This window comes from Tamandua tetradactyla, chromosome 23, assembly GCF_023851605.1.
Source record: "Tamandua tetradactyla isolate mTamTet1 chromosome 23, mTamTet1.pri, whole genome shotgun sequence".
Classification (NCBI taxonomy): Eukaryota; Metazoa; Chordata; class Mammalia; order Pilosa; family Myrmecophagidae; genus Tamandua; species Tamandua tetradactyla.
The window spans coordinates 35760098-35776834 of record NC_135349.1 but is presented as its reverse complement, the minus strand read 5'-3'; the positions used below and the strand labels follow the sequence as shown (position 1 = coordinate 35776834).

The window sequence follows — 16737 nt, the reverse complement described above, 5'->3', positions numbered from 1 at the left end:
GAACCATAGCATATGTACATGTACAAGTTAACTATTATTAACTAGAATAAACATATATGTAATCTCTTGATAATTTTATCAGAAGACCGAAATTATGTGTATCCAAGAACTGAGTGGGGAGTAACTTGCTATAACAATTTGCTAGTTTCTTTCTTTTCATTTGTCCCACATTTCTGACGTGGAGACTATAACTTCTCACTACCGAGGAGATAACAGTTTTTAGTTAAAATATATATAATTACAAAAATCACTGGGTTCAGTGCTAATCATTTACTCTTTCCCTCTTCTAGGTTTGAAACTCTCTTTAGTGATCTGGAAAAGAGACAGAAAGAGCTGGGCATTGCTAGCTTTGGTGCGTCTATCACTACCATGGAAGAAGTCTTCCTTAGGTGAGTAATAATGCAGGGGGAATAGAAACCTTGTACAGTAAGGACCATATCTTAGTATCCTTTGTAAACTCACTAAAATTTCAGATTTCATACATTAGGAAATAAAGAGGGTGGGCACTAACATAATTTTTTTAAGTAAGGATATTGAAAAACCTATCACCATCATTTCATAAAAGAATGGATATTTTAAGTTTCCCAAAGTAGGAATTAGACATTAGTCTTTCCCTTTAATGAATTTGGTTTAATGAAATATTCACTACATTGCCCTCATTTTTCTCATTTTACCTCAGACTGTCTTCAGTCCTCTGATTAGTGCTTGGGAACCACTGCTTTACCACAATTCCCATTTTGCCCCCATATAATGTTCCTGCCAGACTGTGAGAAAAGCAAGGAGCCTTCTGAATTGGGGATTATGACTCAGTCTTCCAACAAACTATACTGGGATAGAATTGAAATGAAATGCTTTGTGATTTTTTTTTTTTTTGATGTAGGGTCAATAAGAGGGCAGAGTCGCAAAGAGCTATCCGTTCTTCCTCCCTGATGAGCAAAGACCTGAGAAATAGCCAGAATATGTCTAGAAATTTTGAAACATCAGATTCTTGCACCCTGAGTGAATGCTCTTCTATTATGTTTAATACTGGGGTAAGCACCTTCACTAAAAAGCCTGATGTATATAGTTGGTTGGGGCGCAAGATATATTTTGTTTTAATGCTTGAACTGAAATGAGCGTGGAGTTCTCAGCCACTGCAAACCCAACCGGATGTGAAAGTCTGTACAACAACCTAATTAATTTCCTTATGCAGAAGTGTTGGGTTCTGGTCAAAGATCCCAGATGTTGCTACCACTGTTGTTATTCCTTGGAGTTCTTTTTTTTCTGTCTTTTAGAATTCACTTTTTAGAATTTGTTAACACAAATTTATTCATTGAAGTTTGAGTGAGAATACTAGTGAGCCTAATATTTAATAATCAGGAATGCACGGTATTTTAAATATTTTATGTTTTGCAGTGAGAAACCAAAATGCAAATCAATATTTACCTCAGCACAGATAGTCTCCTTAAGTTGCCAAGCATTATTTCATTCTCCTTTTAATTACCTTTTTCCCCAGTAAAGCACCTGGTTTTCTTGGCTATTGGGAGGTTGAGATATGGGACACAAATCTTTTATGTGTGCTTCTATGAATGCTTTTACTGAGGGTAAGATGATTTCAGCTGAAAGGCAATGTGCTGTTGTCTGAGGATTTGGAATCAGACGGAATTGAGGTAGAATTTTTTTTGTCATTTATTAGTATGGGACTTTGGATTTTAATATCATCTTAAAAAAAACAAAAGTTTTGCTTATATCAAATACTCAAGAAATGTGATTTTCCTATGTATGCACATTTCCACTCTTCCCTATTTACTCTTTCACAACAGGTGCATATAAAGGAAGATTTGGCAGGTCAGCTTAGAAAGATTTATGATTCCTAAGTTGGCATGTTCTTATATTTTAAAGCTTTGTCTAATGATCTGTCTTTATAAAAGCTATGAAGAACTTTCTTTTGTGGGCACAAGGAAGAGCATATTGAGAAATTCCAACTCTAAATTTATCACCATTCCCTGCTCCTTGAAAACACCCAAATTTCATTTAGGAGGCCTTGCTTGATCAGAGTAAGGGATATTTTCTCACTTTGAACCAGATCAAATATCTTGAAAACTGTATGTATGTGCACTATGTGTGTGTATGTGTGTATTAAAGGATTTTATGGTAATGCTTCCCTTAGGAAAAGAAAAAAACACACAAAGATCATAGAACAATCACAAGAGAAATGGATCTGATTTTGTTCTTCTGGTTCACAATTCATGAGGAGAATCAGCCTCTTAAGATTTTAAGTGTGTTGTATCAACTAGACTCTAAATAATTTATTGAAAACGTTATAGCAGGAATCAGCTAACTTTTTTAAATTTTTCTTATTTTGGTTATATATATAACAAAATTTCCCATTTTAGCCATTTTAAGGGTACAATTCAGTGGTATTAATTACATATACAATGTTCTGCTACCATCACACCATCCATTAGCAAAACTTTTTCACTACCCCAAATAGAAATTCTATACCCATTAAGCAGTAACTCCTGATTTCTCCTTCCCCTGGTCCCTGGTAACTTCTAATATACTTTCTGCTTCTGTGAATTTGCTTATTCTAGACATTTCATATAAATATTTCATACAATATTTGTTCTTTTGTGTCTGAATTATTTCACTGAAAATAGTCATTTCAAGGTTCATCCACGTTATAGCATGTTTCAGAAGTTCATTCCTTTTCGTGAGCAAATTACATTTATCCATTCTTCCATTGATATATGCTTGGGTTGTTTTCACCTTTTGGCTATTGTCAATAATGCTGCTGTGGACCTTGTATATAAATATCTGTCCAAGTACCTATTTTCAGTTATTCGCAGGTTCTATCTGAAGTGGATTGCCTGGTCATATGGTAATTCCATGTTTAGCTTTCTGAGGAACTGCAAAACTGTTTTCCATAGGGCTGTACCATTTTACATTTCCACCAAAAACGTACAAGGGTTCAGATTTTCGCATGCCTTCAGCAACATGTGTTATTTTCAGTTTTTTCAAAATAATAGCTATCCTAGTGAGTGGGTAGCTATGTCTTATTTTAGTTATGATTTCCATTTCTCTGATGGCTAATAATGTTGAGCATCTTTTCATATGTTTATTGGCCATTTGTATAATCTTCTTTGGAGAAATGCCTACTCAAATCCTTTGCCCATTTTTTTTTAATTGGGTTGTTTGTCTTTTTGTTATTTGTGTATATTGGGTGTTAACCCTTAATAGATATATGGTTTACAACTGCTTTCTCCCATTCTGTGCATTGTCTTTTCACTTTCTTGATAATATCCTTTCATGCACAGAATTTTTAAATTTTTCTGAAGTCCAATTTATCAGTTTTCTCTTTTGTTGCTCATACTTTAGATGTCATATCTAAGAATCCATCACCAAACCCAAGGTCAGGCTGATATTCATGTTTTCTTCTAAGAGTTTTGTGGTTTTAGCTCTTATGTTTATGTCCTTGATCCATTTTGAGTTAATTTTCCTATGTGGTATGAGGTAAGAATCCATCTTCATTTATGCATATGTGCATCAGTTTTGCAGCACCATTTATTGAGGAGACTATTCTTTACCCTTTGAGTGGACTTGACATGCTTGACAAATACCGAATGGCCATAAATGTGTGTGGTTTTTTTTATGGACATGCAATTCTATTCTGTTGGTCTCTATGTTTAACCTTATGCCAGGACCATGCTGTTTGGTTACTGTAGCTTTGTAATAAGTTTTGAAATTGGGATGCATAGGCCATCTATTTTTTAGAAAAGTTCTTTTGACTACTCAGCGTCCCTTGCCATTCCATATGAATTTGAAGATCAGCTTCTCTATTTTTGCAAAAGAGGTGCTGAAAGTTTGTTAGGGTTGAATTGAAGCTATAGAACACTTTGGGTAGTATTGGCATCTTAACAATATTAAGTCCTCCAGTCCATGAAGACAGGATGTCTTGCCATTTATTTAGGTCTTCTTTAAGTTCTTTCAGTGGTGTTTTATAGTTTCCTATATACAAGACTTTCATCTCCTTGGTTATGTTTATTTTATTCTTTTAGATGCTACTGTAAATGGAATTTCTCTCTTAATTTCCATTTCAGATATAGAAACAATTTATTTCTGTTTGTTAATCTTATACATTGCAAGTTTGCTGAATTTTTTATTAGCTCTAGTAGTTCTCTTGTGAATTATTTGGGATTTAGTGAACTTTTTCTGCAATGGGCCAGATAGTAAATATTTTTGGCTTTTTGAGCCTTATGGTTATTCATTTCTTCCTTTGTAGGATCAAAGTAACCATGGACCATAGAGAGATGAGGGGGCATAACTGTGTTCCAATAAGACTTTGTTTGCAAAACAGGCCATAGTCTGTTGACCTTTGCCTTATACAAACAAAAGACTGTTTATACTTTTGTTTTATTATGCTTAGTTTCTATTCCAAGTAATTATTTTTAAAAAACTTTATATCCTCTACAATAAAATTTTAAGGCTTTCATCTTAATGAATTTCAAAATATATGGCCTGTTTAGATTTATAACTATTTTAATATTATGCTTCTCTCTTCTTTCTTTAGTGTTCCCTCTATCACCAACAGTTTTGTGCCATGTTCACAAAAAGGGTGATGTTCAATTGGCGCCATTGGAAGCTGATGTTGCTACAGATACTGGGATTTCTAGGTGTCATTACCTTTCTCTTAAAAGCTGATAATTTTTCAAATGATCATGATGAACCTGCCAGGGAAATGAATTTGCATCAATACGGTCGAACCATTGTACCTTTTTCTATTTCTGGGGATTCTGATTTGACTCTGATTTTCTTAAAACAATTTGAAAGTACGCTAGCATCTGAAAAACAAATACTTCAGAAAGTACAAGGTAGGGCTGAGTTAAAAACAAAAAACATTGCTTTTAAATGACAACCTGTTTATGTCACTTGCTAAGAAGGATCTATCTGTAGTAGTTAGCTGCTGTTCCTTTCTTTTCCTGCAAGTCACCAATCTCATAGAGACAGCTAAATTAAGGGCAAAAATGCCCCCCTGTGATGGTACTGGTCTCAAAAAGTTAATTAATAGTAGAGGTACTTTGGCTGTGGTTCATCTATCAGCCATTTGTTGATCCTTTAAAGTGAAATAAAACAAAAGCACCAAAATGCATGTTACTGTGAAATTAAGCATGCATTTTTTAAATTTAAAAATCTGGCCGGAATGCAATGTTTCACATGAATCCAAACATCACAGAGTGGTATGGAAGTCCTAAGCCCTTGAAGCTTTTCTTCAGTCTCCTAGATTGGTCATATCCATAACAGGAATAGTGAAGGTTTAATGGGCTAGTTCCTCAGAATGGAATTATTTTATTTTAATTTATCTTTCAGAGTAGTTTTATTTTATTATTTTTTAAGCTTTTTATTTTGGAAAAACTTCAAACTTGCAGAGCAGTTGCAAAAATAATACAACTCCATACAGAAAACTCCAACATATTCCCCCCCCCGAAAAAAAAATCTCCACCAATTTTAACACTTTGCCACCTTTGCCATATCATTCTATCTATCAACTATCAATATATTTTATGAAGCTTTGAGAGCAGGTTATACACATCATATTCCTTGAATGCATAATACTTCCCCATACTGGGATGGAGACAGCAAGTCCCTTAGCAGCCACTAGACAGACTGGACTAGACATATGATTCCAGTATATGCTCTAGTGTTACTTTGCTTCCTCTGGAACCAGGAACTCACACTATGAGCCTGGGTAAGCTCTCACCAAGCCAAAGATGGGATGGGGAGGAGCCAGCCAGGGTACCATAAGATCCTACCACTTTTTTTCTTTCATTTGTAACACTTTATTAAGCCCAGCAAAAGTAGAACCTCAAAAAATTGGCTAAAGATTCATAATTGTTTCTTCCTACTCTTCATTTATGTCCAACTAGTTATTTGTTAAATATTGAGTCCTCAATTAGTAATTTATGTATTTTTTCAATTCTAACATCACCATTTGATTCTTCATGAACTCCAGTTCCCTGGTAAATTCTCCATCTCTAATACCTAGTTCATATGTGGATATATTTCTGTAGTCTGTGCTTTCTCCAGGTTCTATTTATTGGCATACCTGATTATTTTTAATTGAATGCCAGATATTGGTTATGAAAATTGTAAAGATTCTGCACAAAATTAAATCTTTTTAGGAGATTTAATTTAGGCTGGAAGTAAAATTAAGGGCAGATCTAAACCCAATCAAAGACTGAAGTAATTAGAAGCCAGGTTTTAATTGTCGTAAGAACTGTTCCTCTTCCCTAACATATATTGTAGGTGATCTGTATTATGGCTTGACTGACCAATATTGTTTCTTTATCCTAGGTGACTTACTGGATTACTTGCAGGAAAATAAAGATTGCGTGCACTCATGCATTGTTGCACTTTCCGTTGATGTGACCAATGATGAAACAATATTTACTGTTCTGTTCAACAATGAAGCATATCATTCACCATCTGTATCACTCGCAATGTTAGATAACATTCTTTTCCTGTTACTTTCTGGCCCTAATGCTTCCTTAACAGTCTTCAACAAGCCTCAGCCACGCATTAGTGATGATAACACGAATGATGAGTATGTTATCATTTTCATTAGAATTGAGTTTTACACTTTAAATATATTCCTTCTACCCTATCTTGTTACATTTTTATGATAAAAATAGCTATTGATAGAAATATGCATTCCCTACTATGTTGATTTTCTGATATACCCTCTTTTGTTCCTTCTGCAGCATAACAAATGGACTCCAAATAGCCTTAAATTTGCATTTTGGCATGGCTTTTTTGATCAGTGGCTTTTGTCTCCTGACAGTAACTGAGAGAATAACTAAGGCAAAGCACATCCAATTTGTGAGTGGGGTCTATGTGCTCATATACTGGCTTTCTGCTCTACTGTGGGATTTCACCATCTTCTTCATTTCCTGCTGCTTAGTACTGGTGAGTGTTAACGTTTCCTGAGGGCGCATTTTCTTTAGGTATCCTACCTAAAATTCCTATTTTCTAATAGTGTCATAAATCTAACTCTGCCAATAAATTAATTTCTTCATCATCTTAGAAAATACATTGTAAAACTCTTATGGTAGAAACTTAACCCCTCATATTCCTTCATTAGAAGAAAATACTTTCTTTCCAGAAGAAAAACCTCTTTTGGACTAGCTTCCCATTTATTTGCTGGAATTACTCTATTTAATCAAAAAGTATGTTCATCAATTTGTGCTCAACCCCAAAGCTCCTTTAAAGGTGGAGGGTTTCTTACCTGTCACCTGTCCCATATTGTCCATTCTTGTACACTTTTGTCATCTACTGGACCTCCTGACTACACTATGGCCATATTTCCTAGTTTCCCTTAGAGTACCTTTCAGTTTATTTCAAAAATTTATTTAATACCTGTTATCATCCATACACTATCTTGGAATTCAGTGTGCAATTTATGTGTCTAAATCCTATACCCCAGTTTTTCTTCTATCAGAGTTCCTAACCAAAGGAACTATATGCGAGATAAATATTTTATATTTAAAGATGAGCTAGTAATTCCCAATTCTGAACTTTATGAAAGGAAGGGGTTAGAGAAAACACATTCTAGGCTGGAGAAGTAAGTGAAGTTTATTGATCCTACTCACCCCACTTAAACCCACGTAGTTTCTATCAATGAAGAATTAGAACAAAGAATAAACATGTATGAATGGATACCATCCCTAATGAATCTTGGCCCCATGTATACGCTAGAATCTCCCAGCTATGTTAGCAATTACTGTCCAGTGTGTGTTTGTGTGTGTGTTTGGGGGATGGTAAAAAGCAACAAATATATAATATGTAGTGTGCCTAGAGGTGAAATTATTGAGGAGGGTAGACAGAAGTTCCTTCTCTAATAATAGGTACTAGGATTTAAGTATTAATAAGAATATGACTCATCTCTTAAGTAGTTAACTGTTTAGTAATGGACACAAACTAACAAAGACAATAAAATATAACATGATATGTTACTTCTTATTATAAAGCTATGAAATTTTTTACAGTCCAAACTAGATAATAGACCAGTAAAATTACTTCTTTTCTCCCTCCCTTTCTACCTCATCTCTGAAATTTTCTTCTGTGTTATATCTTTCCCTTTTTCTCCTTATTCCATTTGTACTTGAGAAAAACATTTAATTTAAATTTAAATTTAAACCGCCGCTGTTTTCGCCAGCGGTTGTCAGCCTGTAGGGAATTCTCCGACACAGGACGTTTCTACTCCCTTTTTCAGGCGAACTGTTTACTGTTTTGTACGTCAACTACCCGCGGCCTGGGGGTGGGGGTGGGGGGGATGGTGAGACGTCCCAAACAGAAATTTCTAACGTTTTGTTTTTAAAATTTTTTATCATTTTATTTTTATTTTTATTTTTACTTTTTTACTTTTTACCTCTTGTGTATATGTAGGGAATTTATAGGGAAATGTGTACTTTATGGAATAAATTTTAAGAACTAAAATATATTTTATTTTAAATAAAAATAACGGACCTTTAACCTTACACAGCTAAATTACTGATTATATATTTGCTGCGCTGACTTAAGGGTTAAGAAAATTGTATCAAGAGTTTTATTTTTTGACTTCAAAGGCTTCTTAATAAAGTTTTTTTACTACACATGAAAAAAAAAATCCACTATCTGGATAAAAACTTGAGAAACAGATAGCTCAGTGACTAAATAACAGAGTTAGCACTTCAAAATGTACAGGAAGTCCAGTAAAGAGGACCAGATTTTGTATATACTAGATGAAGAGTTTTTAAACATTTAAAATTAAATTTAAAATAAAATTAAAATTTAATTTAAATTCTGTGCATTATACCATCAAAATCATGTGATTATGTGTATGTATATGTATTTGTGAACTGTGAACATGTCTGCGCTGTATGATACATGTATATGTGTGTGTATACTTTTTGGAATGAAGAAAATAATAGATAAATATTCTTATTTATGTACATATGTACATAAAGGCCTACTGTTGAAAGGCATCAGGAATTTCTTTCTCTGCACATCCTATGTACTGTCGCATAGCACTGTGGCCAGTGAGCTCCATGCTTGAAATGGTAGGTGGGGAAAGTTGGTGGTATACTGTGGAGAGAACCTCCAATATAGAGATCTCCAAATTAGAATGAACAGGAGGAAGTTCTTTCAGCACATCCTTCATCTTAATACATGTGTCACTGTGGACAGGGAGACCCATGCCATCCTTTTCTGTTCATAAGTTACCAGGCAGCATGACAAGAGCAGACCTAATTATATCTGTCACCACAGGAACCAGTGAAGCAAATGGACATTATTTCTGTCACTGTCTTCCCTCCTTCATTCCTCACAAGCCCAAGACAAGATGAAAGCTCAGAAAAGACAGAGTTGACCCTGTACTTCACTTTTACCTCAAGCTTATTTTCTTGATACGAAAAATAAATTCTGAAAAAGCACCAGCCAATGCAAAGCCACTTTGTAATGACTGTGAAATTAGTTTTTTGCATTGATTTGTTTGCGTATGTTAGCTCCTGGCACATAAGAAAATCTTTTTTCATATCCACTATCTGGATAAAAACTTGAGAAACAGATAGCTCAGTGACTAAATAACAGAGCTAACACTTCAAAATCTCCAGGAAGCCCAACAAAGAGGACCAGATTTTGTATATACTAGATGAAGAGTTTTTAAACATGATCCCCAATGTGCTCAAGGAGAGAAAGGAAAGCACAGAGTAAGAACTAAAGAATATCAGAAAAACAATGAAAAATATGAGTATCTCAATAAAGAAAGAAAAATTTTAAAGGACTCTGTGCTGGTTTGAAAGGATTTTTGTGCCCTTTAAAAGCCATGCTTTAATCCTAAAACCCCACGCTGCACTGTATATTGGAAATTTGATTGGGTTATCTCCACAGAGATGTGACTCACCCAATTTGTGGTCATTAACTTTTGAACAGAGGGGGATGTGACTCCACCCATTCCACGTAGGTCGTGATTAGTTTACTGGAATCCTTTAAAAGAGGAAGCATGTTGGAGAAAGCTTCAGAATGACAAGAGAACCACAGAGTCCACCAGCCAGCAACCTTTGGAGATGAAGGAGAACGACTCCAGGAAGTTTCATAAAGCATGAGGCCTGGAGAGGAGGCTGGCAGACATCGCCATGTTTGCCATGTGCCTTTCCAGTTGAGGGAGAAACCCTGAACTTCATTGGCCTTTCTTAAGTGAAGGTAACCCCTTGTTTGTGACTTAATTTGGATATTTTTATAGACTTGCTTTAATTGGGACATTTTCATGGCCATAGAACTGTAAACTTGTAACATTAAATTCTCCTTTTTAAAAGCCATTCCATTTCTGGTCTATTGCATTCTGGCAGCTAGCAAACTAGAAAAGAATCAAACTGAAATACTAGAGTTGAAAACTCAATAATTAAAATGAAAATTTCCCTACAGCATTTCAAAAGCAGATTGGAGTAGTCAGAAGAAAGAATCCATGAACTCAAAGACAATACAATTGAAATGAGTCAGGCTGAGGAACAGAAAAAATAATAATCAAAAGCAGTGAGAAGAACCTAAGAGACAGGTGGGACACTTATATATACACACTTATGGGAGCCCCAGAAGGAGAAGAAAGAGAGAAAAGGCCAGAAGAAATATTCAAAGAAATAATGGCAGAAGACTTCCCAAATTTAATGAAAGACATGAATATGAACATTAAGAAGCCAAATGAACACCAAACAGGATAAACTCAGACCCATGCCCAGACACACAGTAATCAAACTGCTGAATGCCAAGAACACGGAGAGAGTTCCAAAAGCTGCAAGTGAAAAGCAGCATGCTATGTAAAAGGAAGTCCCAAAATGATTAAGTGCTGCTTTCTCATTAAAAACAAACAAACATAAAACTTGGAAACAAGAAGGTGATGAAATAAAACAAGGTGCTGGAAGAAAATAGTTGCCAACTAAGAATTATATAGTCAGCAAGAACATCTTTTAAAAATAAGGGAGCTGAATATATTACAAGATAAAGAAAAGCTGAGGGAGTTTGTTACCACTAGACCTGACCTACATGCACTTTTAAAGGGAGTTCCTCAGACTGAAAGGAAAGGACACTAAACAGTGGACTGGAGCAGATAAAGAAATAAGACCTCCAGTAAAAGTAACCATATGGGAAAGTATAAAATACTATCAAATTGTATTTTTTGGTATATAACTCCACTTTTTACTTCTTATAGGTTTCAAAATACAAACACATAAAAAGTGATGATAAATCTAGTGTTTAGGTCATTCGATGTATAAAGATACAATTTGCAGCATGTACACAAAAAGGGTGGAGGGATGGTATGTTATAGGAATATGATGTGTGCAATAAAGTTAAATTGGTATCAAATCAAACATGATTATTATAGATTTAGGATGTTAAATGCAATCCCCTTGGTAACAAAGAAAATATCTGAAAAAATATATGCAGAAACAAATGAGAAGGACTCAAACTGGTACACTACAAAAAAAATCAAATAAATATGAATGTAGTCATTAATGGAAAAATTGAGGGATTAAAAAGATATATAAGACTGATGAAGACAAAGTGGTAGAAAAAAGTCCTGTATTATTGATAGTTTCCTCAAATATAAATAGATTAAACTCCCCATTTAAAAGACAGGTTCACAGAATGTAAAAAAGGCATGATGCAATTATGCCTGTCTGCAAGAGACTCACATTAAATTTAAAGACACAAGTAGACTGAAAGTTAAAGAATGGAAAAAGTATATGCCATGCAAACAGTAATCAAAACAAAACTGAGGCACTAAACTTATGTGAGATGAAATAGACTTTAAGTAAAAAACAGTTATGAGGGACAAAGTAGGTCACTATATACTGATAAAGGGTTTGATTCAATATGAAGACGTAACAATTAGAAATATAGATGCCCCTAATGGCACATCCCCAAAATATATGAAGCAAATATTGACATATTTAGATGTTCTATATTAGTAGTAAGAGACTTCAATACACCATTTTCAATTATGAATAGAGCATCTAGGTAGAAGTTTAACACAGAAATAGAATATTTGAATGATTCTATAAACCAAAAAGATTTAAGAGACATGTATAAACACTTCGCCCAATAGCAGCAGAATACACATTCTTCTCTACTGCACATGGATAATTCTCCAAGATACACCATATGTCAAGCCATAAAATAAGTTTCAATAAATTAAAAACTATTGAAATCATAGAAAGTATCTTCTCCAATCACAATGGAATAAAGCTACAAATCAATTAACTAGGGGAAACTGTAAATTTAGCAAATACATGGAAATTAAACAATACACTCTCAAACAAGCAATAAGTCGAAGAAATCACAAAGACATTAGGCAAATAAAAATGAAAACATAACTTACCAAAACTTATGGAAAGCAGGCAAAGCAGTGCCAAGAAGGAAACATACAGCTCTAAATGCTTACATTAAAAGGGAATAAAGATCTCAAATGAGAATATCTCGTCTCACAACTGGAGTTTCTAAAAAAAAAAAAAAAGAGAAGCAGAGCAGACACAAAAACAACAAAATGAAGGAAATAAAAAAGATTACATTGAAGATAAATAAAATAGAGAATAAAAAATAATAGAATTGATGAAACCAAAAGTTGGTTCTTTGAAAAGATGAATAAAGTTGAAAAACCTTTAGCTAGAATGTCAGAGAAAAAAAAGGGGGCACAAATAACTAAAATCAGAAATGATCCTGGGACTTTACTACTAACACCAGAGAAATAAAAAGATTATCATAAGATATTATTTTGAAGGGTACATCAATAAATTAGATAACTTAGATGAAATGGACAAATTCCTGGAACTAGGAATTAGACAAGCCAAGCATCAAATGTGTATGAAAGTATGAGTCCCCAAAAGGCCAAATTCAAAATCTTGAAAAAGAATGAAGTAGGAGGACTCACACTTTCTGGTTTTAAAGCTTAATCCAAATCTACAGTAATCAAAATAGCATGATACTGGCACAAGGAAAGACCAATGGAGTAGAATTAAGGGTTCAAAAATAAACCCATATATCTATGCCCAACCAATTTTTGACATGGTGGTGCCAGGTACACTCAATTGGGAAAGAAGTCTCTTTGACAAATTGTGCTGGGAAAACTGCATATCCATAAGGAATTAAGGTGGACATCCATGTCTGTCGATACATTAAAATCAACTTACAGTGATCAAAGACTAAAAATAATAAACAAAACTATAAAATGCCTAGAAGAAAACATGAAGCATGTTCAGGAACGTAGGTTAGGCAATGAATTCTTAAACTTTACATTAAAAGCACAGCAACAACAAATAGATAAATGGAAACTAATCAAAATTAAAAACTTTTGTGCATCAAAAGACTTCATTAAAGTGGAAAAACAACCTATAGAGTGGAATAAATTATTTGGAAACCACATATTTGATAAGGGTTTTAATATCCAGAGTATATAAGGAAATCCTGCAACTCAAAAGCAAAAAGACAAACAACCCAATTTTAAATTGAGCAAAAAAACTTGAAGAAACATTTCCCCAAAGAAGATATACAGTGGCTTAAGAGAACTTAAAAGATTCTTACATCACTAGGAAAATGCAAGTCAAAACCACAATGAGATACCATTTCATGCTCATTAGAATGGTTACTATTAAACAACAGAAAATAACAAGTGCTAGAGAGGATGTGGAAAACTGGGAATACTCATTCATTGTTGGTGAGAGATGTAAAATGTTGCAGTTACAATCTTGCAATTTCTCAGAAAGGTGAAAACAGAATTGCCAAATGACCCAGCAATACCACTTCCACGTATATACCCAAAAAATTTGCAAGCAGATGCTTGAACAGATATTTGCATTCTGACATCATAGCAGCATTTTTCACATTTGTTAAAAGATGGAACAACCATAGGGTGCACCAACTGATGAATGGATAAACAAAATGTGCTGTAGACACATGATGAAATATCATGTGATATTGATATGTAAAAGGAATGAAGTCCTGATGAATGCAACAACATAGAAGAACATGAATGCATCATGTTGCACAAAATAAAGCAGATATAATAGGATAAATATTGTATTTTCTTACTGATATGAAATAGTTAGAAAAAGCAAATTCAGAGTCATAAACTAGAATATATGTTACCAGGGGCTGGCCTAGGGATAGGGAATGCGGAGTTAATGCAATATTGGTACGAAGTTTCTGTTTGGCCTGATGGAAAATTTTGGTAATGGATGGTGGTGATGTTAGCACAACACTGTGAATGCCATTAACATTCCTGAATTATATATTTAAATGTGGTTTAAAGGGGAGCTGTTAGGTTGTATATGTCTTACTAGAATAAAAATTTAAAAATCAATCGGACACAGTGAGCCCAAATGTAAACTATGGACTGTAGTTAATTTAATAAGGTTTCATCACTTTTAGCAAAATTACCACACATGCAAAATGTAAAAAATAGGGAAAAACTGTGTGAGTGGGTGTATATGGGAACTCTGTGTTTTCTACATGTTATTTTGTAAATCTACAAATGTGCTAAGGTTAAAAAAAAAAACTAAAAAAGAAAGTAGACCCATATGTAAGACAAAAGCAATTGATAGAAACTGTCCCTGAAGAAGCCCACACATTGAGCTTATTAGACAAATACTTTGTAATATATATTAAATATGTTCAAAGGGATAAAGGAAACCATGACTAAACTAAAGGAAGCCATGAGAACAGTTTTTTTTTTTACCAAATATAGAATATCAATAAAGATATAAAAATAATAAACCAAAGAGGAATTTGGAGTTAATTACAATAACTGAAATGAAAAATTCACTAGAGAGGCTTCACGGCAGATTTGAGTAGGCAGAAGAAAGAAGTAATGAACATGAAGTTAGGTCAATTGAGATTTTATGGTGTGAGGAATAGAAAGAGAAAAATAATTTTTAAAAAAGAAGAAGAACAGAGCTAGGAGACCTGTGGGCTCCATCAAGCAAACCAACATACACACAATAGGAGTCCCAGAATGAGGCCAGGGAAAGGGGTAGAAGTCATATTTGAAGAAATAATGGCCACAAAATTCTCAAATTTAATTAAAGACACTAATCTATACATCAAAGAATCTCAAGTCCACGTAGGAAAAATCAGAGAACCACACCAGACCCATCCTAGTCAAACCATCAAAAGACAAAAAGAGAGAATCCTGAAATCAAGAAAGGAGTGAATACTCATGTACAAGGTTTCCTCAATAAGATTAACTAATAACTGATTTCTCATCAGAAATACTTGAGGCCAGAAGGCAGAGGATGACATATTTGAAGTTCTGAAAGAAAAAACTGTCAAACCAAAATTGTAGACACAGGAAAACTATCTTTTAAAGCAGAAGAGAAATTAAGACAATACTAGATTAAAAAAAAAAAAACTGAGAGTTTATTGCTAGTAGACCAGCCCTAAAAGAAAGTTTAAGGGTGTCCTTCAGTCCTAAATTAAGGGACTCTAGATAATAACTAAATCCACATGAAGAAATAAAGAAAACTAGTGTGTAACTATGTAGCTAAAAATAAAAGATGATATTAATATATTTTTGTTTATAACTCCCTTTTCCTATCTGATTTAAAAGACAACAGCATAAAACAATAATTATAAATCTATGTTGATTGGCACAGAATGTATAAAGATGTTAACTTGTACAATAAGAGCATGGAGGGATGGAGCTATATAAGAGCCAAGTTTTACGCTGTATTAAAATTAAATTGATGTTAATATGAACTAATCTGTGATGAATTAAAATGTTAATTGTAGGGCGGGCCACGGTGGCTCAGCAGGCAAGGACGCTTGCCTGCCATGCCAGAGGACCCAGGTTTGATTCCTGGTGCCTGCCCATGTAAAAAAAAAAAAAAAAGTTAATTGTAATCCCCAGGACCATCACAAATAAAATTACTCCAAAATATATATAAAGAGGAAGAACAAAAAAAGATGTAAGACATAGAAAAAACAAACAAAATGGCAGAAGTGCATCATTTCTTATAAGTAATTATTTGTCCAATTAAGCTGTCCAATTAAAAGGTAGAGATTGGCTGAATGGATACAAAAACATTATCCAACTATATGCTGTCTACAAGAGACAAACTTTAGATTCTAAGACACATATGTTGAAAGTAAAAAGATTCACCATGCAAATAGCAACCAAAAAAGAGCTGCAGCAGCTCTAACAATATAATTCAAAATAGACCTTAAGATAAAAATTGTTATGTGAAGCAAAGAAGGAATATTAAATGGAGTAGTCAATGCGGAAACCAGTCTAGCAGTTCTTCAAGGTTAAGCATAGAATTACCATATGACTTAAAAATTCCACTTCTTGATTTATACTCAAGAAAATTGAAATAATATATTCAAACTTGCACATGTTTACACATAGTAGCGTTTTTCATAATATGAAAAAAATGGAAACAACTCAAAGATGAATGTATAAAATACACGTGGAATATTACATGGCCATAACAGCAAATGAAGTACTGATACATGTTACAAAGTGGATGAACCTCGAAAACATTATGCTAAGTGAAAGAAGCCATTCATAAAAATGTTTCATATTGTATGATACCTCATATTATATGATTCCATTTATATAAAATGTCCAGAATATACAAATCCACAGACATAGAAAGTAGATTAGTATTTGCTTGAGTCTGTGAAGAGTAATTTGCTTAGAGCCATTCAGTTTCTCTTTGAGGTAATGAAAATGTC

General features: G+C 33.9%; 2 protein-coding genes across 2 annotated transcripts in view; one reads left to right on the top strand and one right to left on the bottom strand.

Moving 5' to 3' along the window:
* Positions 1 to 16737, top strand: part of LOC143667402 (phospholipid-transporting ATPase ABCA3-like) — a 182793-nt gene that overhangs the window by 125013 nt on the left and 41043 nt on the right. The window contains exons 17-21 of the mRNA XM_077141590.1: positions 291 to 389; positions 881 to 1031; positions 4550 to 4850; positions 6331 to 6580; positions 6738 to 6942. Of these exons, the coding sequence (XP_076997705.1) occupies positions 291 to 389; positions 881 to 1031; positions 4550 to 4850; positions 6331 to 6580; positions 6738 to 6942 (1006 nt within the window). The remainder of the gene's footprint in view (positions 1 to 290; positions 390 to 880; positions 1032 to 4549; positions 4851 to 6330; positions 6581 to 6737; positions 6943 to 16737) is intronic.
* The window catches only part of LOC143667403 (uncharacterized), a 93636-nt gene that overhangs the window by 37015 nt on the left and 39884 nt on the right, over positions 1 to 16737 (bottom strand). The gene's annotated exons all lie outside the window — the stretch shown is intronic.